General features: G+C 48.0%; 1 protein-coding gene across 1 annotated transcript in view; it reads right to left on the bottom strand.

Moving 5' to 3' along the window:
• LOC147121189 (follicle-stimulating hormone receptor-like) overlaps positions 1 to 25,805 on the bottom strand; it is a 330,885-nt gene that overhangs the window by 116,970 nt on the left and 188,110 nt on the right. The window contains exon 3 of the mRNA XM_085981306.1: positions 12,223 to 12,297. Coding sequence (XP_085837432.1) covers positions 12,223 to 12,297 — 75 coding nt within the window. The remainder of the gene's footprint in view (positions 1 to 12,222; positions 12,298 to 25,805) is intronic.

Consider the following 25,805-nt stretch of genomic DNA (forward strand, 5'->3'; position numbering starts at 1 on the left):
GGGAGTCGGATGCAGCATTTCCAAATTTGCAGACGACACTAAACTAGGAGGGGGGGTGGGCTCAGAGGAAGAGACCAGGAAGCTCCAGAGCGATTTGGACAGACTGGGCGATTGGGCGGATAAATGGCAGATGCACTATAATGTGGACAAGTGCGAAGTTATCCACCTTGGGTGCAGGAACGGGAGGGCAAATTATTATTTAAATGGCAATAGATTGGGAGAGGGGGAAGTACAGAGAGACCTGGGTGTTCTTGTACACCAGTCACTGAAGGCGAGCATGCAGGTGCAACAGGCGGTCAAGAAGGCAAACGGTATGCTGGCCTTCATAGCAAAAGGGTTAGAATACAGGAACAGGGATACCTTGCTGCAGCTGTACAGGGCACTGGTGAGACCACACCTCGAGTACTGTGTACAGTTTTGGTCGCCTCATCTGAGGAAGGATGTTCTTGCCATGGAGGGGGTGCAGCGGCGATTCACCAGGCTGATACCAGGAATGGCGGGAATGACCTATGAGGAGAGACTATGTAGTTTAGGGATGTACACACTGGAGTTTAGAAGATTGAGAGGGGACCTCATAGAAGTGTATAAAATTCTGACAGGTCTAGACAGACTGGATGCAGAAGGAATGTTTCCCTTGGCGGGTGAAAACAGAACTAGAGGACATAATTTAAGGATAAGGGCTAAACCATTTAGGACAGAGATGAGGGGGAATTTCTTCACTCAGAGAGTGGTGAACCTGTGGAACTCATTGCCACAGAGGGCAGTGTACGCCAGCTCATTAAATATATTTAAGAGGGAATTAGATATATTTCTACGGGCAAAAGGGGTTAAGGGTTACGGAGAGAAGGCGGGGACGGGATACTGAATTAAAGGATCAGCCATGATCTCATCGAATGGCGGAGCAGGCACGAAGGGCCGAATGGCCTACTCCTGCTCCTATCTTCTATGTATCTATGTAAGGGATGATGATATGGCAGATTTCCCCTTTGCTTCCCATTCAGCAAGTTCTTGGTAGTATGCCTAATGCACATAGCCAGCTCACCTTGAATAATTAAGCCAACCCTAGCAAGATTGGACTTTCCTATTATATGCATGCGAAAATCTCCAGTTTTACACAATTCCATAAAGAACAGAGACTTGTGTAATGGGGTAAGAATATATGTAAACTTTTGATAATGTAACATTTAGGAATTGATTATATAATTATCACTTGTCTCAGGACTAAATTTGATTCATGTTATTCTCAACTTGGGTGACATTTCAAGACTATTTGAGAAATATATGTGATTTAAAACAATTAGATAACAATTAATTCAGTGATAAATTAGTCTGCATATATATAAAGGACAGTTTATTGAATAATTCAGATTTGTTGACAGCATCAAGTCTAATGATGTAGCTTTTACACATTTAACCCAAAGTTTAAGAATAACATCTACAAAATGCAATGGACAGAAATCTGTGGAAACCTGTCTTTTATCTACATCATTTAAGTATATTTGGACAGGTTGAGCATTAGTTCTTTGTTAACTATCAGCAAACAGACATTGCCAAGGATTCTGGATGGATTACAGTTGGTGACAGTAGCAAGAAAGGTAATAATGCCTATAAAGGTACCCAGGAGATTAAATAAATAAATGATGCCAGGCACTGGCCATAAATGCAGAGGGAAACAAGTTCGGGGAGGAAAAGGCAGCTGGAAAACCAGAGAAGCTAGCTTGGAAAAAGACACAGCCTGAAAGTCACATAAAGATTGCAGGGGATTCTTTCTTCAGGAAAATAAATCACCGTGTGCATTGTAAGGACAATACCTACAGGACGGTGAGCTGTCTATTGGGAGCTGGAGCAGCACATATTGAAGAAAGGTTGAAAGAGATACTGAAGGGGACAGGAAGAGACCCAGTGACAGTGCTCCATGTAGGAGTAAACAACATAGGGAAAAATAATATAGGGTCCTAAAGGTCACTTACACAAGGAGCAGTAAAGTGAAATTCAGGACGGTGTGCTACAAATAACCCAGGTGCTACTGCATCTTTAAACTTTTGAAAAAAATGAAGGTTAAGTCATATATATATATATATATATATATATAGAGATATTTTAAAAATTGGCTCCATTATAAGAGCGGTAAAACAACAGTTTTCTTCAGAGGTTGATAATTTATGCTGGTTCCTGCTTTGTGATATAATTTGAGTCATGTTGGTTGGGAGCAGTGTTAGAACTTGGTGAGGAAAGGAACATTTAACTAGACTGCAATCACCATCTGCCCTTACTGGTGTTTAGATGACTCATAAAATACAGAAATGTTGTCAGTCTCCAGCTGTGGGGAGAATCAACTTCTTATCCATGCTGACGCCTGCCATGCTCTGCTGCTGGGTAAAAAAAAAATTTGCATTTACATAGTGCCATTCACAACCTCAGGGTTTCCCAAAGCACTTTATAACTAATAAAGTACTTTTGAAGTGTAGTCACTGTTGTAATGTAGGAAACGAGCAGCCAATTTGCACACAAGATCCTAACAAATAGCATTGAGATAATGAGCAGCTGATCTATTTTAGTGCTGTTGGCTGAGGGATAATTATTGACCAGGACACCGGGGAGAACTCCCTGCTCTTCTTCAAAATAATGCCATGGGATCTTTCACCTCCACCTGAGAGGGCAGATGGGCCTCAGGTTAATGACTCATCTGAAAGTTGACACCTCCAACAGTGCAGCACTCTCTCAGTACTGCACTGTACTACTTAAGCATGTGCTGTTATCTGTGTGGAAGCAGTACACAGGTCTGGAATGAAGGCAGCGAAAGCTCACATCAGGGTATTATCCAGACAATTCCCCGATTTACTAGACAGAACACGCATTCTAAGGTGAACTGCGGGTACAGCACGTGGAATCGCTGTGTCTGCAGCTGTATACCAGCCATCACGTCTTGCAGAGTGCGTCATATGCTCTCAAAGGTTTCAGTGACTTGATAGTGCTCAGAATTTCTGCCTCGTGCTTCTAGCAGATGAGAATCCCCACCAGGAGTACGGTTTCAGGAAAATGACCCCTATTGGGGTTAGTTTTGCATTTGACTGCTTCCATCAGGTGGGAGGCATGTAGAGTGAGCCCACAGCCCATCCAATCTTAGTCAGAGACCCGAACCATTTTCATGGTTGGATTTTGTTCACATTCTGATGATGAGCTGCTCACTCTTTGGGGCAGCTCGCCGATTAGAGGGGATGGAAAACCTGGAAGCACCATTGTGGAGCCCAACTGGTCCAGGTAAGTTGAGGTTGTGGAAATGATTAAGATGGGTCAAGTTTTGAACACTACTGCCCCTAATTGCTTTGAGGTACAAGATGAGGCTTCAAATGGCAGAAGGAGGAGCAGCATCGAGAGTGTCTGCTATGACCAAAACCTTTGATTCCCACCCCGATTAATGTCAGGGTTCTAATCACCTCAATTGTACAAACAATTGCTATTCAAGATGGCCCATCCCCTTCTCAGGGCAAATAGGGAGGGGAAATAAATGTGGCTTTGCCAGTATCGGAAATAAAAATAAAAATCTCTCAGTAGCACCAAAGCAATTCCATGTCACTCATTTATCAGAAAGCTGCATTTAAAACGTTGCCATCAAACCACCATAGTGGCACATTTTCCTTTTCTCTCCCTCTAGATGCCACACAAGATGAACAATTGGGGGCCAGGGACATAGAGGAACCTTGCATTTCATAATACAGAGTTCCTCACCCTGACTCTGCAAGCACCCCAAGGGATTTGGAAAAAGTGAGGCTGAGGAGCATGTACTGCGTGATGCAGAGACATGAGCGAGCAGGAGCAGGTGAAAGAGACAGAGAAAGGGCAGGAGCCTGGTGCTTGGTCAGCAAGCTCACGTCCTTCCTCAGTTGACAAGAACGGGCTTGCAGATCTCAGGGGGCCTTCTCCTAAAAGGACGCTCTGAGTATGAAAGATTGCTGCAGTCTACCTTTAATAGATGACGCCTGAGATAGAGGAGTCCACTGCCCACATCTGTGTTATGTTGAAATCAGAAGCTAAAATGCCACCATGTAATTATCGCTAACATCTAGGTTAGGTTAAAATTTCCACCGATATCTCAGACTTTAAATTTGCTTTGTAATTTAATTTGGGCTGTAAGGTGCTTACATAAACTTTAAGAAATTGGAGAGAATATACTATAACACTATATACAAAAAATATATACACATAGGCCCTGAATTTCTTATCGTAAGCTTCCTGCAGGCGGATGCCTTCGATCGGAAAAAAATCTACGAACTTACTTGCTGGTTCCGTAGACCCCGAAGCTTGCGATCCTGGGCCTCTCCTCTTCGAAATGCGCAGAGGCCCACGTATCCCGGGGCGCATGCGGTTCACAAACGTCCCTGGGATCACGTGGGCCAGGTGAACCAATGAAAGAAGGGAAACACCCTTCATACTTCTGCCAGTTCCGTACAGACAGAACTGTCAAAAGTATGAATGGGGATCACATTTAAAAACACACTAAAACATTAAATACATTTTAAAAAACATTACATATTTAAAATGAATTAAAATGCCATTTAATTAAATATTTTAAATAAAACTTTAATTTTTTGAAAAAATAGTTAAATGTTTTTACGAGGCTAAAAATAAACTTACCTTTTTAAAGAGTATTTTTAATTTATAAATTAGTGATAAAATTTTATTTTTCAATTTTTTAAAACTCTTTAGGGGGAAAAATTCAGTTTGTTTGCGCCTCCCGTTAGCGCCTTAAGAGGGCGCTAATGGAGTGCAAAGCAACTAGCGCCCGGGCGCGGCGATATCTGCGCCTCTTGTGAAATTGACGGGACATTTTGTGGCGGCGCTAAACAATACCGCCTGATCTCCTGCGCACGCAGATCTTGATGTCATTCAAGCGTGCAACGCCCTTGTGGCGCCCCAAAACTGAAATTGAGTGGCGCCCCCCTCCTTTCCGCCTGGCGCAACCAACAACAGGTGGACTGGAATGCTTCTCAGTCGCTGTGGGGCTGGGGGGGCGCTATTTAAAGGGGGCCTCTTCCTGGCTTTTTGTGTGGTAGATATTTTTGCACCACTCGTTCTGAGAGAGGGACAGAGATTTTGAGAGAGAGAAAGAGTGAAAGAGAGACTTCTGCATTGAGTCAATGCTGTCTGAAGTAGTTTTGGCTTCTGACCATAACTTTGCAGGTACTTTGGTTTTTGACCTTCATTACTTTGATTGCCAAGATACTATGGGGGCTGCACTGATTGGGGGCATCGTCCTGTGCCAGCAGATTCGGAGGGCACAGAGACACAGAGAGAGAGTGGCAATCATGGCCAGATGGAGGAGGGCCAACAGGCCTCTGTACAGGAGACCTTACCCTCCCAGGGAATTTCGCCAACAATTCTCCTACATTAATATGTCTGAGGAGCAGTGTTTGCGAAGGCTGCGCTTCAGCAAGGAGGTGGTCACTGAGCTCTGCCACCTGCTGCAGCCAGATCTGCAGCCTCAACTGAGGAGCAGGACGTCTCTGTCAGTGGCAGTGAAGATAACAGTGGCTCTGAACTTTTATGCCACCGGCTCATTTCAATCAGCTATTGGGGACATTGCCAATATCTCCCAGTTTGCAGTGCATTGCTGCATCCGTCAGGTCACAAATGCCCTCTACAAAAGGAGACGAGAGTACATCTCTTTCCCCATGACCCCGGACAAGCAGCATGAACGCGCAATGGGCTTTGCTAGGATAGTGGGCTTCCCCATGGTGCAGGGCGCCATTGACTGCATGCATGTGGCTTTGCGTGCTCCGCATGAGAATGCCGAGGATTTCCGCAACCGAAAGGGCTTCCATTCCTTAAACGTTCAGTTGGTCTGTGACCACAGACAGCTGATACTCGCTGTCAATGCCCACTATCCTGGCAGCAGCCACGATGCATTCATCCTGTGCCAGACTACTGTGGCAAAACTTTTCCACGCACTGTATCACCCAGGTGGTTGGCTTCTCGGGGACAAGGGATATCCACTGTGCACCTGGCTGATGACACCACTCCGTATGCCCAACACCACTGCTGAGCTGCGGTACAACGAGAGCCATCAAGCTACCAGGAACATCGTTGAGCACACAATCGGCGTGCTCAAGCAACGGTTCCGCTGTCTGGACCATTCTGGAGGAGCCCTGCAGTACTCGCCTGAGCGAGTCTCCCACTTTGTTGTTGTGTGCTGCATGCTGCATAACCTGGCAATCCTCAGGACCCAGCCAATGCCACCAGGCTTTGGAGCACCACCAGAGGAGGAGGAGGAAGATGGGGAGGATGATCATCAGCAGCACCAAGGGGGGAGGGAGGCACACAATGTAGAAACTGGAAGGGCCGTCCGTCAACAGCTGATAGCAAGTCGCTTCTAGGCCCCTGCTGAAGAAATGGCTTCTGCCATTGAGAACAACATGAATGAAACCAACCCGCAACCCCTAAGTCAGCCAAGGCAACAATGATTGCAAAGACCAAACATGTACATTTTGAAAACATTTATTTTACAAACTCTGTGTGTGTCATTTCCGCATGACAAACTAATAGAAACACAAAAAAAACAGTAATTAACATAACTGGTTCTCACAACCTGGAGATAATGTCCAAAACACTAAAAAAAGTTTGACCATGAACCTCGACCTTTAATAAAAAAATGAACAACATTTTGTCATACCTCCTACTTTCGAGGGTGATCTCCTTCCCTTGCGCACTTCCCCCCTTCCCACCCTACTGCTCCTCCGTAATGGGATCCCAGTGGCTGCAGCAAGGCTGGTGGAAGGCTGCTGATTGTCACAACCTGAGACTGCAGATGCCCTTGAAGGACGGCCTCGACCAGCTCTGGGCCTGGAGGGCCCAGCTGCAGACTGCACCAACTCTGCATGGGCGGCAGCAGTCTGTCCTACAGGCGGTGGCAAGTGCAGTGGAGAAGTGACAGTGGTGGCAGCAGGAATGCTGTCATCTTGAGAGAGGACAGTAACTCCCTGCTCGACTGACACACTGGCACTCCCACGGGGCAGCACTTCAGCATCCGGAGCAATCTGCTGAAGCACAGATTGCTGGCCTGCTGCAGTGCGGTGAGAGCCCCAGGGAAATGTGCCCGAACCAGCGAGGATGGCAGCAGTCATTGCTCACGTGGCCTCAATCTGAGTCTGCATGACAACAGTCAGAGATGGGGTCATGGCAGCCAGTGACTGAATTGCAGTACTAAGCATTTGCGTGGTATCCGCCTGTGCTAGAGCGAAGTGCTCCACACTCCTCGCCAGTGCATTCGGGCACCCTTCCCACTGCACCCATGAGCTCAGTGTACATGTCCACCGCCTGGGTGTTCATTTCAGCGATGAGCTGCTCCTCCTCTGCGTCCAGTGCAGCAGGACTCGCTGGCATACTTTCCCTCCGGGGAGAAGGCCCCCGAGCTTCCCTACCCCCATCGCGTTGCTGCAGCCCGCTGGGTCCTGGAGCTTCACTCTCATCAGACCCTTCCCTCCTGCTCCCCTCCAGGGAAGGCATGTTCCCAGTGTGGGCATGGGCTTCCTCGGAAGAGGGTGGCGCTGATACTCCAGCTTCCTCTTCCTCCTCGCCTGCAGCTTCACTCCCACTGGCAGCTTGAGGGCCCGTCTCCTCAGCTGGTGAATCACCATCTGAAAGCAGGGAGATACAAGAGTGGCTTTAGTGTGAGGACAGGGTGGCAGTAAGGGAGGAATGAGTGCAGCGATTTAGTAAGTTGGATTGAAAGTGTCAAAGGCTGGTGTTGTGAGGGACAAGTGGAAGGAGAGAGGACAAAAAGGTGATGACCTTACCATTGCTGTCCAGAATGGGGTCGGCGTCTCCAGTGGCGATGGGACCGATCACCTGGCTTGCCACAATCCTGTGGACGCACACCTCAAGATCGCTGAGGGTTGCAGCTGAGGCCGCCCTCCACCCGTCCGTTGCTGCTGTCTCCTATTATGAGATAGTTTGGCCTGCAAGAAAAAGGATGGCGTCTGAGTAAATATACAGCCATGGTCTTGCCTGATGTGCCTCCCATAGTTGAATAGCCCTTACTGTATGCAGCCATGGTCTTGCCTGATGTGCCTCCCATAGTTGAATAGTCCTTACTGTATGCAAAGTGTGGAATGTGCGTGTGTATTTGATGAAAGGGCCATAGGTGTTGGATGAGTGTTGGGCATTGGGGCTTTTAAGACCCTCTGGCCATAGAGTGAGGTTGAGATGGAGGGATGGAGAGGTATTGAAAAAAAGCCACTCACCCTGATGACCCGAGTGAGGTCGTTGAACTTTTTTCTACTTTGGATATGGGTCCTGGGCACCATGCTCCTTGAGGAGACCCTCTGAGCCACCTCCCTCCACACTCTTCTGCACTCGCGTGGCAAAGGCCTCCTGCCACTCTCTGGGTACAGTATAGATCTTCTGCGCTCCACTGTGCCAACCAGAGCCTCCAAGGTCCGCTCGCTGAAGCACTGTGCTCGCTCCCTGGCCCTCTCCATAGTCCTTGCCTGCAAGATTTAGCCACAGGTCTGTCCAGGCTGAGATTCAAGGCTCCAGTGAGCAGGGTGTGGCTGGAGTGCAAGATTGACCCTCCCCTTTAAGAACTTAAGGCGCCAGTGTGTCTGTGTTCAATCGCTAACTGACAGCACCTGCGCTGCGCCCGCGCTCTGAGGTAGCGCCTCGCTCCTCGGCCTTTGCGCCTTAAGAGAGGTATGTAGCACCTGATTTAGCGCTCCAATCACCTCCAGGGGCTATAAAAGCCAAGTTTGCCATCGGAGGCGATAATTAGCGCCAGGCGCTAAATTTTGCGCATGGCTGATAATGGCACCTCAAACGGGGCGATACTGAATTTCTCCCCCTTATGCTGGTAAAAGCAGGCCTTACACCTGCTTTTACCAGGCATAAGAATTTGACAGGCTTTCAATGGGCAGAAGTTGTGCACAACTCTCCACCCGCAGAGGCACTTTTCTTGGGCATGCAGATGATCTGTCAAGAGAATTCTTGACAGATCACAAGTGCCGAGTTTCAGCGCATGCGCTTCACATGCCTGAAACTGGCACTTGCGTGGCCCCGATGGGTGCATACACACCTCGTGGGGGTCAGAAAATCCGGCTCATTGTATGGTAACTAATACTTTGTAAATAAGCACATTTCCTTGGTTTACTGTACTATCAGAGCCATCCATTCTAACTCACAGTCCCATATGGGCAGCGATGAAAATAATTTAGCCAGCATTCATCAGGCAAACACAAATCAGATAAGCAACAAAGTAGACATATTGGCTTGGAGTTTCCACTCGGTTGCGCTGGTTTTTTCGACGTAATTGGGCCAAAATTGGCGTAACCGATGAAAAGGAATTTTAAGCACGAATTATGTTCAGCGCAACTCAAGTATCTGCGATCTTTTGCACTAGTTTTCAAAACATCCACTAGAAGCCGGCACCTCTCACAAAACTGGCCACACCCCCAGGGTGAATTAATCACCATTGGGAGTTTCTGCTAATTGCACTCATTTGGAGACCTTTGATGAGGCTCCAAAATTAAACTGGTTCTTTGGGGCTCAAGGACACCAACAGACATGTTTTAAAAGCTTTTGAATGTAATTTTTTAAAAATTTACTAAGAAACTGACTATTGTAACCCGTTATAACTAATAATGGTTCTGTATCTTTTTTAAAGGAACTTTCAGTAATTTTAAATCAGGTTACTCACAGGTGGTGGATTGACACTGATTAAAAATGCTTATTCTTTTGTGAGAAACCCATTTTCAGCCGTATTAACCAAACTGCACCTGGTTATCACTTAAATATATCAGCGAATATTTTTAAAGCAATTTTTTTTTAAATTACGTTTTAAAACGATGTCCGATTGCGCTGATTCAAGGCAGATTTTGGGTTTGGTGATATGCAAATGAGTTTGAGCGGAAACTCAAAAAAAAGCACTTTTCAAAACTAGTGCAATTTTGGGTGCAATTTGCAGCAGTTTCGCTGATTACGCCCAAAGCGGAAACTCTACCCCGATCTCTTACAGCAGCTTATCATTTTGTTCGTGATGCTGTGGGATATTAAATTTACTTTCTTGATTAATGTCCAAGTTGAACCTGCCATTTGCCAAGTCTCTCCATGTGCGATCCAGATACTTAACGTGCCTGAATAATTTTGGGCCTGAACGGGAATCTTGAATAGATAGGATCAGATTTGACTTTCACCAGCAGCACTGTTGTTCAACAATACCTTCTCTACAACCCAGAGAAAGTACAAGATGTTCACAGAAGTCAGTAAACATACCCCCAAAACAAAATAGCAGTGGAGGTATGCAATGTGAAAATAAAAACCTCACTCTTGTATTGCATTTGTTATGAGAGAGCCAAATAGTTGAAATATTTACTAAAATGAGTGCACACTTACTAACAGATTCCAGATTGCATTTGATCCTTTGATGCTTGCTTTCCCTATATTGCCTCTGCATTTCATCAAAGAGCTAAAACTGCTGTATCTGTAATTCAGCACTGTAAGCTTTCTCTTCATACTTCAGACACTCGTAAAACCTAGTTCCAATAGCTTTAAAAAAGATCACACGGATTGTTACCATGAGAATGGTAGGGAAAATTGTAACACATGAGAAAAAGTAGCCGATAGCAGCACAATTAGTGCATTAATGTACTGCAAAAATGCTCCTGCACAATGAAAATTGCGTGGCTAGGGAAAAAAGATATGACACGTAAAAACACAAGGCAAGTAATACCAAGAAATATGTGAGAAAATAATGTTTGTGGATAGAATAAAAGCATTTTCTTCAATGCACTGAGGGATAAAATACAGCAAGTCATTTTCGAAAACTAACCAACTATAACTGAAGTTGTCACTAAATGTGGAGATAGAGAACTCTAAATATGTAATGTTGCAATCTATGTTATAGCCAAAACAGACTGCCTGCAGCTGAGATCAATCACTTGATAATGAAAGTTGTTGACCTGAAACCTACAAAACACATTCTGCATGTTGCAGCTCATTTCTTTTCAACAGCTGTTCATCACAAAACAGAAAAGAACTTTGTTATTAAAAGCAAAACATTAATAAGACAACAGGTGAGAAAGACAAATAACAGTGTCTCCAAAATGTCCAGAACTTCCGGTTCTTCTGCTCTCACTCTCAAATCCTGCACAGAGATTAAATTAACTTATTTTTTTTGATGGCCGCATGGGTACATACACAACAGGAGCTTCAGGGCTGATCCCCAGTTGAGGCAGGACTAGTTCAACTCAGCCGGATGGTAATAATAGTACTACAAAGGCCCTCAGCACTCCTGGGTTAGAAAGGGGAAAATTGGACAGGGTTTCTGAACTGGCTTGTGATCTGTGCTAAAAGGTGCATGCTTGTGGATTCCAGGTAAGGACAGGATGGAATGTGGCTACATTGCTTCCAAAGGATGAATAGCTAGCCAACAATTTGCTGTCTAGGTTTAGACATGAATCAGAGTAGAAATTGGTGCTCATTGCACCAGTTTTCCGGGCAGAAAAATAGTATGAACAGAATGGCAGAGGTGAAGGAAAATCAAGACAGAGAGGAACAAAACTTCTTTGAGGCTGGCAGTGCTGGAAGAGAAATAGCACAGGCACAGAAATAACCCAGTACAAATGATATGGGAGTGAAATTGGTCTTCGGTCATAGTGCACAATGGGTGATAGTGAATGGGCAGCCGTTTTACGCCCTGCCCGATTTTCTTCTCCATTGAAGTTTACACCGGGTACAGTGTAAAGCGGGCTGCTGATTCTCTATCACCCATTTTGCACTTTCGGCAAAGACTAATTTCTCCCCATTAATTCCATGTTTATGACATGAGAGACAGAAACATATTCCTATGTTCAGGTTTCATTCATTAACTGCTTTGGCTTGGCTTTCACCGTTTATGTAATTTAAAACCATGATTCACTGCTGCCTTGTAACATACTCGTATTGAATATCTTCTGATAGAAAAATGATACTGCACAGATTCGGCTATTTTATGATGACACGATCCTATAATGGTGAAGATATCTGTTTGTACGTATTCAACATGCACGGCCCATATGTTTGAGTTCTTCAGTATTTCTCTACAACACAAGCTGTTCGCCTTGTACACTTTACACAAATAGACGCTAACACAAACAAACTTTACACTGATGGTAGCGATGAAAACAGCTTCAAGCAAATACAGTATTTTTTTTGTTCTCAAATGAAAGCTGGTTACGAGATGCATTTACTTACATTTCATTAAGATTGGGTAGATTGACAAAGGTATTTTCTTCAATATTCTCCAAAGCATCATTCTGTAACACCCAACTGTTATTTACAAAAACAGAATAAAATTAAATGAATTAAAAATTAAAATAATGCAAGTCCACAGACTTCAACTTTATTTTCCATAATGCTATTGTTATTATATTAATATCTAACATGCAATAACAGGCAGTTATCAAGGGATATTAACAATAAAATATCTATATATCTTGATGTTTTTGTTTTAAGTTCACCAAATTTCCAGTGAGTTTGGGAATGTTTTTGAAAGAAAAGATAATTCCACAGGAAGCTGTTATAAATATGGGGATGAGGAAGACATTCCAGCATCTCAGCTCACTCCTCCAGTAAAACGTGCAGTCCTCCTCAGCACAGCATCCATCAATCTCCGAAATAACTCCTCTTTTGCCTCTACTATCCTACCTGGAAGCCTGTTCCAAGATTTATCACACTTTGCACAAAGAACTTCCTGACATTGCCCCTAAATTTGCCTTTTCACTAGTTTACACCCTTGCCATCTTGTCCCGCTGTTAGTTTGCCTCTGAATTTACCTTTTTTTCCCCACGGTTTGCTATCTTACATACCTCAATAAAATACCCCTCAATCAACTCCTTTTAAGACTAGAGAGCCAAGTTTTTTTCAGATTTTCCTCATATCTCAATCCTTTGACACAGGAGATCAGCCTCATGTCTCTTGTTCTGGTCACTTGAATCAAATCTGCATCTGATAGGAATGAAACTAATTCCTTCCTCCAGCGTACTTTCTGGGGAACAATTTCTCTGAGACAATTACAGCAAGCTAATTCAGTTCACTGGTACCTCATCTGAAAGGCAAAAATAAACATTTCTAAAACAAAAGTAAAATACTGCATATGGTGGAAAACATTTCTAACCTGTTTCCAAAGTAGGGTACAATGAAGGTCTTCTACTAAGGATCAACAAATGCCATACTAAAGTACATTCTTTCATTACACATACATTGAGGTTATGATAGCATAGTGGTTATCCCTGGTGTGCAGGCCAAGATTTACCACTCAATCAACATCATTAAGGGTACAGTAGCATAGTGGTTATGTTACTGGACTAGTAATCCAGAGCCTGGGCAAATAATCCGGAGACGTGAGTCAGTTAATTAAATAAATCTGGAATAAAAAGCTCGTACTGGTAATGGTGACCATGAAACTACCGTCATAAAAACCCATCTGGTTCACTAATATACTTTGGGGAAGGAAATCTGCCATCCTTACCTGGTCTGGCCTATATGTGACTCCAGACCCACAGCAATGTGGCTGACTCTTAACTGCCCTCTGAAATGGCCTAGCGAGCCACTCAGTTGTAACAACTCGCTACAGAAAACAATAATAAGAATAAAACCGGACAGACCACCCAGCATTGGCCTTGGCACTGACCTCGGCACTGGCTTCAGGCACAACAAAGGCACACCCAGCCCAGTCGACCCTGCAAAGTCCTCCTCACTAACATCTGGGAGCGCTGTCCCACAGATTAGTCAAGTAACAGCCTGACATAGTCATACTCACAGAATCATACCTTTCAGCCAATGTCCCAAACTCCTCCATCATCATCCCTGGGTATGTCCTATCCTCCCGGCAGGACAGGCCCATCAGAGGAGGCGGCACCGTGGTATACAGTTGAGAGGGTGTGGCCCTGGGAGTCCTCAACATTGACTCTGGACCTCATGAAGTCTCATGGATTCAGGTCAAGCATGGGCAAAAAAACCTCCTGCTGATTACCACCCCCCTCAGCTGATGAATCAGTACTCCTCCATGTTGAATATGACTTTGAAGAAGCAATAAGGATAGCAAAAGCACAGAATGTATTCTGGTTGGGGGACTTCAATGTCCATCACCAAGAGTGGCTCGGAGGCACCACTACTGACCGAGCTGGCCGAGCCCTAAAGGACATAACTGCCAGACTGGGCCTGCGGCAGGTGGTGAGAGAACCAACACGAGGGAAAAATCTACATGATATCCTCACCAATCTACCTATTGCAAATGCATCTGTCCATGACAGTATTGGTAGCAGTGACCACCGCACAGTCCTTGCGGAGATGAAGTCCCGTCTTCACACTGAGAACACCCTCCATTGTGTTGTGTGGCATTATCGCCATGCTGAATGGGCTAGATTCAGAACAGATGTAGCAGGTCAAAACTGGACATCCATGAGGCGCTGTGGGCCACCAGCAGCAGCAGAATTGTATTCCACCACAATCTGTAACCTCATGGCCTGGCATATTCCTCACTCTACCATTACCATCAAGCCAGGGGACCAATGAGGAATGTAGAAAAGCATGCCAGGAGCAGCACCAGGCATACTTAAAAATGAGATGACAACCTGGGGAAGCTGCAACACAGGACTACATGCATGCTAAATAGCAGAAGCAGCATGGTAAAGACAGGGCTAAGCAATCCCACAACCAACGGATCAGATCAAAGCTCTGCAGTCCAGTCATGAATGGTGGTGGACAATTAAACAACTAACGGGAGGAGGAGCCTCCAGAAACATCCCCATCCTCAATGATGGCAGAGCCCAGCACATAAGTCCAAAAGACAAGGCTGAAGCGTTTGCAACCATCCTCAGCCAGAAGTACAGAGTGGATGATCCATATCGGCCTCCTCCTGAGGTCCAGTCTTCAGCCAATTAGATTCATCCCAAACGATATCAAGAAACGGCTGAGTGCACTGGACGCAGCAAAGGCTGCAGTGCTGAAGACTCGTGCTCCAGAACTAGTCGTGCCTCCAGCCAAGCTGTTCCAGTACAGTTACAACACTGGCATCTACCTGACAATGTGGAAAACTGCCCAGGTATGTCCTGTCCACAAAAAACAGGACAAATCCAATCTGGCCAATTACCGCCCATCAGTCTACTCTCAATCATCAGCAAAGTGATGGAAGGTGTTGTCGACAGTGCTATTAAGCGGCAGTTACTCACCAGTAACCTACTCACTGATGCTCAGTTTGGGTTACGCCAGGACCACTCGGCCCAGACCTCATTACAGCCATGGTCCAAACATGGGCAAAGGAGCTGAATTCCAGAGGTGAGGTGAGAGTGACTGCCCTTGACATCAAGGCAGCATTTGACCGAGTGTGGCATCAAGGAGCCCTAGTAAAACTGAAGTCAATGGGAATCGGGGGAAAACTCTCCACTGGTTGGAGTCATACCTACCACAAAGGAAGATGGTTGTGGTTGTTGGAGGTCAATCATCACAGCCCCAGGACATTGCTGCAAGAGTTCCTCATATGGGAATCGGGGCAGTATCCAAGGCCCAACCATCTTCAGCTGCTTCATCAATGACCTTCCCTCCATCATAAGTTCAGACGTGGGGATGTTCGCTGATGACTGCACAGTGTTCAGCGCCATTCGCAACTCCTCAGATAAGGAAGCAGTCTATGCCCACATGCAGCAAGCCCTTGATGACATTCAGGCTTGGGCTGATAAGTGGCAGGTAACATTCCTGCCACATAAGTGGCAGGCAATGGCTATCTCCAACAAGTGAAAGTCTAACTACCGCTCTGTGACATTCAACGGCATTACCATCACTGAATCCCCCACCATCAACATCCTGGGGGTCACCATTGACAAGAAACTTAACTGGACCAGCCACATAAATACTATAGCTACAAGAGCAGGTCAGAGGCTGGTATTCTGACTCCCCAAAGCCTTTCCACCATCTACAAGGCGTAAGTCAGGAGTGTGATGGAATACTCTCCACTTGCCTGGATGAATGCAACTCCAACAGCACTTAAGAAGCTCGATATCATCCAGGACAAAGCAACCCGTTTTGATTGGCACCCCATCCAACACCTTAAATGTTCACTCCATGCACCACTGGCGCACCGTGGCTGCCCTTGTCCTTCTAGGTGGTAGAGGTCGCAAGTTTGGAGGGTGCTGTCAAAGAAGCCTTGGCGAGTTGCTGCAGTGCATCTTGTAGATGGCACCGTGGCTGCAGTGTGTACCGTCTACAAGATGCACTGCAGCAACTCGCCAAGGCTTCTTCGACAGCACCTCCCAAACCCGCGACCTTTACCACCTAGAAGGATAAGGGCAGCAGGCGCATGGGAACACCACCACCTCCAAGTCACACACCATCCTGACTTGGAAATATATTACCGTTCCTTCATTGTCACTGGGACAAAATCCTGGAACTCCCTCCCTAACAGCACTGTGGGAGTACCTTCACCACATGGACTGCAGTGATTAAAGAAGGAGCCTCACCACCACCTTCTCCAGGGCAATTAAGGATGGGCAATAAATGCTGGCCTTGCCAGCAACACCCACATCGCAGGAACAATTTAAAAAAAAACACAGACCTTCAAACTTGATATAACTGCTAACTTTATGTTTGAATAATGACAGTGCTAATATATGCTGAATTATGTGAAGTAATGGATAGTGAGGAGTGATTACAAGGCAGTAATATGATCAAGGGTTTTGCTGACACCATAAACTGAGTATAAAGCTTAAGATATGCAATGCGCTCTCAGATCACATCCCTCTGGACTAAAACATTAAAAAAATATATTTTTGTACAATGATGACCCAGCTTTGTCCTTCATTTATAATCCAGCATGTGCTATGGGTCACTCACCCACAGTAAAGAACTGAAGTACATTTCTAACGAAGCCGAGGTTGAGAGTGAAGCTCACACAGTTCATAATCATTATTAGAAATCACTCCCACATATCCATTATACAGCCTGGACCCTAAAATAGAGGTTTAAAAAAAAACATTACTGGCAGTGGGGCTCGAGGGGAACATGGCCATGGCTGGGCAACCGCCTCCCGGTCCCCCCCCCCCTGCGTCCCCCCCCCCCCCCACGACCCCCAACCCAAAAGATGGCGAATGGCAAAGTTTATGTGGGCATAGAGCATACAGGTGCCAGAAATGTGCCCGTAGTGGTGCTTGTGCCCGCTTGCCCTTTATTAATTAGGTACCCTCGCACTAACCTCCCAAATACCAGCGGGTCAGCACTGGAGGCCATTGATGGGGTCATGCCCCAAGCAATTTGGAGGCCCATATTTTTAAAACCATTTGATTTCAGTCAGCAGTGCTTTCTTATTTCCTCTCCTTTTTCAGTCAATTTTCTTTCTCCACTCCTCTACTGAAGGCACTGGCTCTTCCTCGTGCATCGCTCTGTGGGCATAAGGTGCCTTCTGGAATCATGGGCATTTGGTTATTCTTCATGCGTGACTTTATCTAGATAACTAGATAATAGAAGTACATGAGGGAGAAAGGAATAGAAGGATATGTTGATAGGGTGAGATGAAGTAAGGTGGGAGGAGACTTGTGTGGAGCATAAACACCGGCATAGTCCTGTTTCTGTGCTGTAAATACTAATGTAACCAGTGGATGTCAGCAGGCTTTCCAACCGTGGGGAACGTCAGAATTGAGCCTGACTCTGATTCGGTTCTTACTGACATCCACACCTGCACACTTCCAGCAGGGGCTGTTGGATCCCAATCAGGAGTGAGAATCCTGATGATTTTCTTCTCCCTAAGGCTGAGGGGTGACCTGATAGAAGTCTTTAAGATTACTGTTTATCTAAATTAATATTCCTGTCTTCTAACAGGATCTGGAGGCATTGGAGAAGGTGCAAAAAAGATTCACAAGGATGATACCAGAACTGAGAGGATAAACTTAGAGGAAAGGCTGCACAGGCTGAGGCTCTTTTCTCTAGAAAAGAGAAGGCTGAGGGGTAACCTGATAAAGTCTTTAAGAAAATGTAAGGGTTCGATAGGGTATACATAGATAAGATGTTTCCACGCGTGGGGGAGATCAAAACTACAGTCAATGATTATAAGATTGTCACTAATAAATCCAATAGGGAATTCAGGAGAAACTTCTTTACCAGAAAGTGGTTAGAATGTGGCACTGGCTACCACAAGGAGCAGTTGAATAGCATAGATGCATTTAAGGGGAAGCTAGATAAACACAGGAGGAAGAAAGGAATAAAAGGTTTGCTGATAGGGTTAGATGAAGAGGGATGGGAGGAGGCTCACGTGGAGCATAAACACCAGCATGGACCAGTTGGACTGAATGGCCAGTTTCTATGCTGTACATTCTGTATAATTCTATGTAACGCAAGGGCACGGAAGCCAATTGTAGCACTCGTACTACCAACTCACCTGATATCAGCTGAGATTAGTCTAGGCCGGACATATAAAGTGATGCGCTATCAATTACTCATAAAAGACGGAGAGTTAGGAGAGTAACTAAAGGCTTTTATTAGCAAAGAACAGAGCATGCCTCTCGTGGTTGACTGGGTTCCAAGAAGGCAGGGGGCTGCAGGTCAATCAACTTTATACCTGGGCCTGCGGGTGGAGCCAGCCGAGACATGTTGAGGCATGCATAGGTACAACAGTGTGTAACAATAACAACAACAACAACAGTGGTTTACCACATAAAGTACATTATTCAAGGTCTGTATGGCTCAGTTAGTTACCTCATTAATCAGCTGAAACATCATGGTAGCCCCACTCAAGATTGCTTACAAAGAAAATTGATTAAAAATGATGAATAACTACAGCTGCAAAAATGCATGAGCTCTATTAAAATCAAAGGTACCTGCAGCACTATGACTTGTTCTTGGAGGGATATGGCTTTTTCAGATGTGCTGCTGGGACTTGTTTCTTTGTAACTTTTTGGTTCCAAATGTACTTTTTCATGGCATCTCATTCGGAGTACTGCCAAGTTGAAAACATGATTGCATTGAGTTTTGATATCTGAATAGGCTAATTATGTTCAGAAAAGTGAAATGGGTCTTTGAACAACACTGTATTTGTGTAAGTAAACTGTCAACACGAGCAACTCTAAATCCAAGGACTTTGCTTTCCTCATACATATTTGACCTCGACTGAAGCTTGGGAAGCACCAGGTGTTCTATCTTTGAAAGCCTTTGTATCATTCTGATGAAGGATGAACATTTTTTTCCACTATTTCTGCTGACTACCATCCTAAAACTTTACTATATTCGCTTCTAAAGTGAGCGACAGTAGATTAAATTATCTAAGCAGCCTTTAGAAAATTCTGCACAACAGAAATAGGATTATTGCATATTAATCTTAAAAATCTTCATATTGTATTACAAGAAAATAAACTTGAGCAACAAGTCAAGTTGGGGCAGACATGAACATTATAGGGAAAGCTGTAGACCGAGATGGACACGGTGACCCCTGTGCTGCTGGGGCTGGGGAGATTTTTCTTTGGAGGGCAACAAGTCTGGGTTGACTAGTAGAGATGCAGAATTGATAAATATTCTGGAAAATTGCTTGATTACCTTAAAAGATCAGGGAGCATTTATGCAGAGCTTTTCCTTGGGAGATTAAATTGGCGATATAGAATCCGCAGTAGGGTAGATTGTGCATGACTGGTCTGTCAAAAATGCTGGTTTATGGGCTGAATGACCATTTCTCTTTTTAGTCTTGCTAATGTTTTTTTATATTAACACAACATTTCAGTTTCAATGACAGTAATTTATTTTTTCAGCCCTTCCACTGAGAGCTGGAGGTTCGTAGTGACTGTTAGAATTTATCTAGGTTTTGTCCAAACTTTAAGCTTTGCTTTTTTATTTGATTTTGCGGGAGCTGGGAGACATTGAAAAAGGCTTAGAAGTTGGTGGTGAGTTTTGGTGAGATTTGCTGCAGTCCTTGTGGTGGTGGTACTCCCACATGGGTGTTAGGGAGGGAATTGTAGGATATTGACCCAGCGTGGATGAAGGAACATTGATATATCTCCAAGATAGTGTGTGGTTGAAGAGGAAATTGGCATTGATGGTGTTCCCACGGCAATACTGCTTTTGCCCTTCTTGGTGGTAGAGAGTGCGAAATAGGGAAGTGTCGTCTACCGCTTAGTTAGAGCTAATGACTGGCATAATAAACATTTTTTGTGCAGATTGAAGTGTAGTGTTTTTGTACTGATGTAATAAAACTCACTACGCACTTGGTTTGAGCATAAAGCAAGGCTTTAATCAACTTGTTTCAGAACATGGAGGTCTAGTTGTACTTCACTAGTTCCTGTCTTACAAAATGTCCCTGAAAGCTGGGGCCGACGCCCGAGTATTTATACTCCTTGGACGGCGCCACTAGCTGGCCATCCAGCATTATTTCACAAGTAGTTTCTTGATGAATGATGAGATTTATAACATGTACCATGTTTTAATTTTAATGTTTATGGGGAACTTCTCTTATACAGTAATTTATAGAATCATTGTGGTGGTCTCCCAGCAAGCATTAGTATGATTCAGTGCAACATGTGGAAAGATATCATTTCTCAGTCCAACATAATATCAGGTTTGTTTCTCCAAATGATTTGAAAACAAGCTGGGCAATGAGTTTAGAACATTTTCTGGCATAAATATTGACAAGGAAACTACTTCAAATGCTTATTTTTGTTATTTTATAGAGTGGCTGTTGAGAGCAACAGACATACACAGGCAGAAACAGAGGCTGATGCTTAGAGGACTGGTGCTTTATTTTGGCCATACTGAAAATTTGAAAACAGTCATTGTCTATATAAAGATTTCTTAATTTTTTCTCATTGCAGAAGTCAAAGTGTGCCTTACTATAAAACTATTTGTGAGGTTTGTTTCTCCAAATGATTCGAAAACACACTGGAAGATGGATTTTAGCAGTTTTTTTATGTTAAATTTCACAAGAGATCTATTATCAAGTCTTTTTTTACTTTAGGGAGAGAGTAAAAGAGAGAGAGACACACAAAGGGACATATTAGTGCACCTGGCCTCGATTTTATTTTGCATGGAAAATTGAAAAAAGTATGATTGTTTGTATGAAAATGTATTTATGCGGCTATGCTACGTTTTTTTTATGCAGCTGCACTGGGTAAGGGAAACAGTAATTATTTATGTTCCAGTATCTAAACAAAACACTTGCTTCACAGTATCTGAACCGAAGTTTATAAATGTCTTTCCAATTCTTTCACTGGAAAGTTACACTCCTCTGCATTGATAGCTGCTCAGGTTCTTGCCTTTCTGGGTCAAATAGACCTGGCACAGTGGACTGCCTTAAAATGAAGGCACTGTGACAGCTACCAGGGAAGTGAATATTCCTGTTGATGTACACAATATGATTATGAAGGGAGCACCTATGGCTACATGTGTGCAATCTTTATCTCCTTGTACTTTGGCAAATCCAGTTGTTTAGTAAAATTGCATTGCTCTGTCATGCTTGGACCAGTTGTGCATGGGGAAGGTGAAGAAATATTTGTTCCAGAAATGCATCTGTGACTTACTGTGTTCCTGTGCCTGCCTGGGGGAGGGGGGGAAAGGGGGGGGAGGGGGAGGGGAGAAAGGGGGGGAGGGGGGAAGGGGGAGGGGAGGGGGGGAGGGGGGAGGGGAGGGGAGAGGAGGAGAGGGGGGAGGAGGGGGAGAGGGGGGGAGTCCCCGAGCCCCGCCCCCCGATGTCCCGAGCCCCGCCCTCCCGAGGCCCGATCTCACGAGGCCCAATCTCCCGAGCCCTGCGCCCCGCCCCCCGATCTCCCGAGCGCTGATCTCCCGAGGCCCGATCTCCCGAGCCCCGCCCCCCCCCAATCTCCCAAGGCTCGCCCCCCCCCCCAATCTCCGGAGGCCCGATCTCCCGAGCCCCGCCTCCCGCCCGAGCTGGCTTCAAGAGCAGAGAGAGAGACGCCGCCGCGCAACCTGCCGCGTGAGGCCCGGCCGGACTCAAGTCGCGCGCGCTGACTCCTGCCCCACCCGCTTTTACTAACATGGCGGCGGTGGCGATGCTCGGCTCAGGCCCGCCCCCTCCAGCCTTCACAAAGATGGCGGAGACCGCGAGCCGCTTGTTCAGCGCGACGGGAGGTGCCTAGCTCGGGCGTGGCTGGGCAACAGAGGCCCAGGCTTACAGGCCTGGGAAAACGGTTAAAGGTAGGAAAATTCTAGATGTTACAGAAAAGATTTACAAATTAATTAACTTTTTTTAAAAACAATTTGTGTTTTAAAAGCAACTTTTTTTTTGCTGGAAATGTAGATTTGAATAGAAACACGCAGAAACGGGAAAAAGAAATGAAAAGTTTGGAATCAAGATGGCGGCGACTCACCTCGGTTCAGAACAATAAGGCCCCCCACACCGTCAGGTCACCGAAGCGTAGGATTGGTCAATTGGTCAATTGGTCAATCGTCCCATCACTCGACTGTAGGAGGGCCCGCCCGCACGTGCCAGGAACCCGCCGTACGATTGGTCGACCTTGACGTCACTCTATTGCTAATGAGCAGATAATGAGATGCTAATGAGCGGAATTTTGAACGTTTTTTGGATACCGCGGGCGCAATTTTTGTCCGGCCTAAATGTAAATACGCTTACGACCATTCCGGAATCGTAAGCTTTCTTTTGATGTAACGCACGTGTAGGTACGCTCTATAACTTTTGAGTGTATAGCCGGACAGACGCGCCGAAGGACAGACAGACAGATAGACAGACAGACAGATGTATCCTTTTATATATATAGAGACTAGCTGAAGTGCCCGGTGGTGCCGAGGGTCTTTTGAGGCATGTTGTTGTTGGAAGAGAGAGAGAGAGCGACTGGGGGAAGAGAGAGAGCGACTGGGGGGAAGAGAGAGAACGACTGGGGGGAAGAGAGAGAGCGCCTGGGGGGAAGAGAGAGAGCGACTGGGGGGAAGAGAGAGAGCGACTGGGGGGAAGGGGGGGAAAGGTGGAGGTGGGGGAGAAAAGGGGGAGGGCGAGGGGGAGAGGGGAGGAAAGGCGAAGAGGGGAGGAAAGGGGGAGGGGGAGGAAAGGGGGTGGGGGCGAGGAAAGGGGGAGGGGGGAGGAAAGGGGGAGGGGAGGGGGGAGGAAAGGGGGAGGGGGGAGGAAAGGGGGAGGAAACAAAAGGGGGAGGGGGAGGAAAGGGGGAGGGGGAGGGGAAAGGGGGGAGGGGAGGGGGGAGGAAAGGTTGAGGGGGGAGGAAAGGGGGAGGAAACAAAAGGGGGAGGGGGAGGAAAGGGGGAGGGGGAGGGGAAAGGGGGGAGGGGAGGAGGTAAGGGGGAGGGGGAGAGGGAAAGAAAGGGGGAGGAGGGGGAAGGAAAGGGGGAGGGGGGAGGAAAGGGGGAGGGGAGGGGGAAGGGGGAGGAAAGGGGGAGGGGGAGGAAAGGGGGAGGGGGAGGGGGAGGTAAGGGGGAGGGGGAGGGGGGAGGTAAGGGGGAGTGGGAGGGGGAAGGAAAGGGGGAGGGGGAAGGGGGAGGAAAGGGGGAGGGGGGAGGAAAGGAGGAGGGGGAAGAAAGAGGGAGGGGAGAAGAAAAGGGGGAGGGGGTAGGAAAGGGGGAGGGGGAGGAAAGGGGGAGGGGGGAGGAAAGGGGAGGGGGAGGAAAGGGGGAGGGGGAGGAAAGGGGGAGGGGAAGGAAAGGGAGGGGGGAGGAAAGGGGGAGGGGGGATGGAAAGGGGAGGGGGGACGAAAGGGGTAGGGGGAGGGGAGGGGAGGAGGGGGAGGGGAGGAAAGGGGGAGGGGGGGAAAGGGGGAGGAAATGGGGGGAGGAAAGGGGAAGAAGGAGGAGGGGGTGGGGGGAAGAAGGGGGAGGGGGGCATAAAGGGGGTGGGGGGGAAGAAGGGGGAGAGGGAGGGGGGAAGAAGGGGGAGGGGGAGGGGGGAAGAAGGGGGAGGGGAGGGGGGAAGAAGGGGGAGGGGGAAGAAGGGGGAGGGGGAAGAAGGGGAGGGGGAAGAAGGGGAGGGGGAAGCAGGGGGAGAGGGGAGGGGGGAAGAAGGGGAGGGGGAGGGGAAGAAGGGGAGGGGGAGGGGGAAGAAGGGGGAGGGGGTAAGGAGGGGGAGGGGGAACAGGTGAGGGGAGGAAGAAGGGGGAGGGGGCAGGGGAGAAGAAGGGGGAGGGGGGAGGGGGAAAGAAAGGGGAGGGGGGAGGGGGAAAGAAAGGGGAGGGGGGAGGGGGAAAGAAGGGGAAGGGGGAAGAAGGGGGAGGGGAGGAAGAAGGGGGAGGGGAGGAAGAAGGGGGAGGTGGGGAAGAGAGGGGAGGGGGGAAGAAGGGGGAGGGGGAAGAAGTGGGAGGGGGAGGGGTGGTAACAAGGGGGAGGGAAGAAGGGGAGGGGGAAGAAGGGGGAGGGGGGAAGAAGGGGGAGGGGGAGGGGGCAAGAAGGGGGAGGAAGAAGGGGAGGAGAGGGGGGGAGAAGGGGGAGGGGGGAAAGAAGGGGGAGGGGGAAGAAGGGGGGAGGAGGGGGGGAAGAAGGGGGAGGGGGAAGAAGGGGGGGAGGGGGAAGAAGAGAAGAAGGGAGGGGGAAAAGGGGTGGGGAAAGTAGGGGGAGGGGGGATGAAGGGGGAGGGGGAGGGGGGGAAGAGGGAGGGGGTGGGGGAAAGGGGAAGGGGTGGGTGGGAACGGGGTGGGGGAGGGGAGGATGAAGGGAGGCGGGAAGAGAGGGGAGGGGGAAGAAGGGGGAGGGGTGGGGGAAGAAGGGGGAGGGGGGAAGAAGGGGAGGGGAGGCGGGGAAGAAGGGGGAGGGGGGAAGAAGGAGGAGGGGAGGGGGGAGGAAGGGGGAGGGAGGGGGGAAGAAGGGGGAGGAGAGGGGGGAGGGGGAAGAGGGGAGGGGGAAGAAGGGGGAGGGGGGAAGAAGGGGGAGGGGGTGAAGAAGGGGGGAGAGGGGAGGGGGATGAAGGGGGGAGGGGGGGAAGAAGGGGGAGGGGGAAGAAGGGGGAGGGGGGAAGAAGGGGAGGGGGAGGGAAGGGGAGAGGGGAGGGGGGGATGAAGGGGGAGGGGGGAAGAAGGGGGAGGGGAGAGGGGGAAGAAGGGGGAGGGGGAAGAAGGGGGAGGGGAGAAGAAGGGGGGAGGGGGAAGAGGGGGAGGGGGGAAGAAGGGGGGAGGGCGAAGTAGGGGAGGGGGAGGGGGGAAGAAGAGGGAGGGGGAGGGGGAAGAGGGGGGAGGGGGGAAGAAGGGGAGGAGGGGGGAAGAAGGGGGAGGGGGTAAGAAGGGGAGGGGGAGGGGGGAAGAAGGGGGAGGAGGAGGGGAGGAAGAAGGGGGAGGGGGCAGGGGGAAGGTAGGGGGAGGGGAGGGAGAAGAAGGGAGGAGGAGGGGGGAAGAAGGGGAGGGGGAAGAAGGGGGAGGGGAGGAAGAAGGGGGAGGGGAGGAAGGAGGGGGAGGGTGGGGGAAGGAGAGGGGAGGGGGGGAAGAAGCGGGAGGGGGGAAGAAGGGGGAGGGGAGGGGGAGAAGAAGGGGATGGGTGAGAGGGAGAAGAGGGAGGGGAAGAGGGGAGGGGGGAATGAAGGGGGGAAGGGGGGGAAGGGGAGTGAGGGGAGGTGAGGGGGAGAGGGGGAGGGGGAAGAAGGGGGAGGAGACGGGGTAGAGGACAGAGGGGAGGGGGGAAGAAGGAGGAGTGGGAAGAGGGGGAGGGAAGAAGGGGAGGGGTGGGGGAAGAAGGGGGAGGGGGACGAAGAAGGGGAGGGGAGTAGAAGGGGGGGGTAGATGAAAGGGGAGGGGGAAGAGAGGGTGAAGGGGGAGGGGAAGAAGGGGATGGGGGAAGAAGGGGAGGAGGGGGAAGAAGGGGGAGGAGAGGGGGTAGAGAGGGGGGAGGGGGAGAGACGAAGGAGG

The sequence above is a fragment of the Somniosus microcephalus genome, chromosome 3 (genome assembly GCF_052327205.1).
Source record: "Somniosus microcephalus isolate GS21.2 chromosome 3, FLI_Smic_1.0, whole genome shotgun sequence".
NCBI lineage: Eukaryota > Metazoa > Chordata > Chondrichthyes > Squaliformes > Somniosidae > Somniosus > Somniosus microcephalus.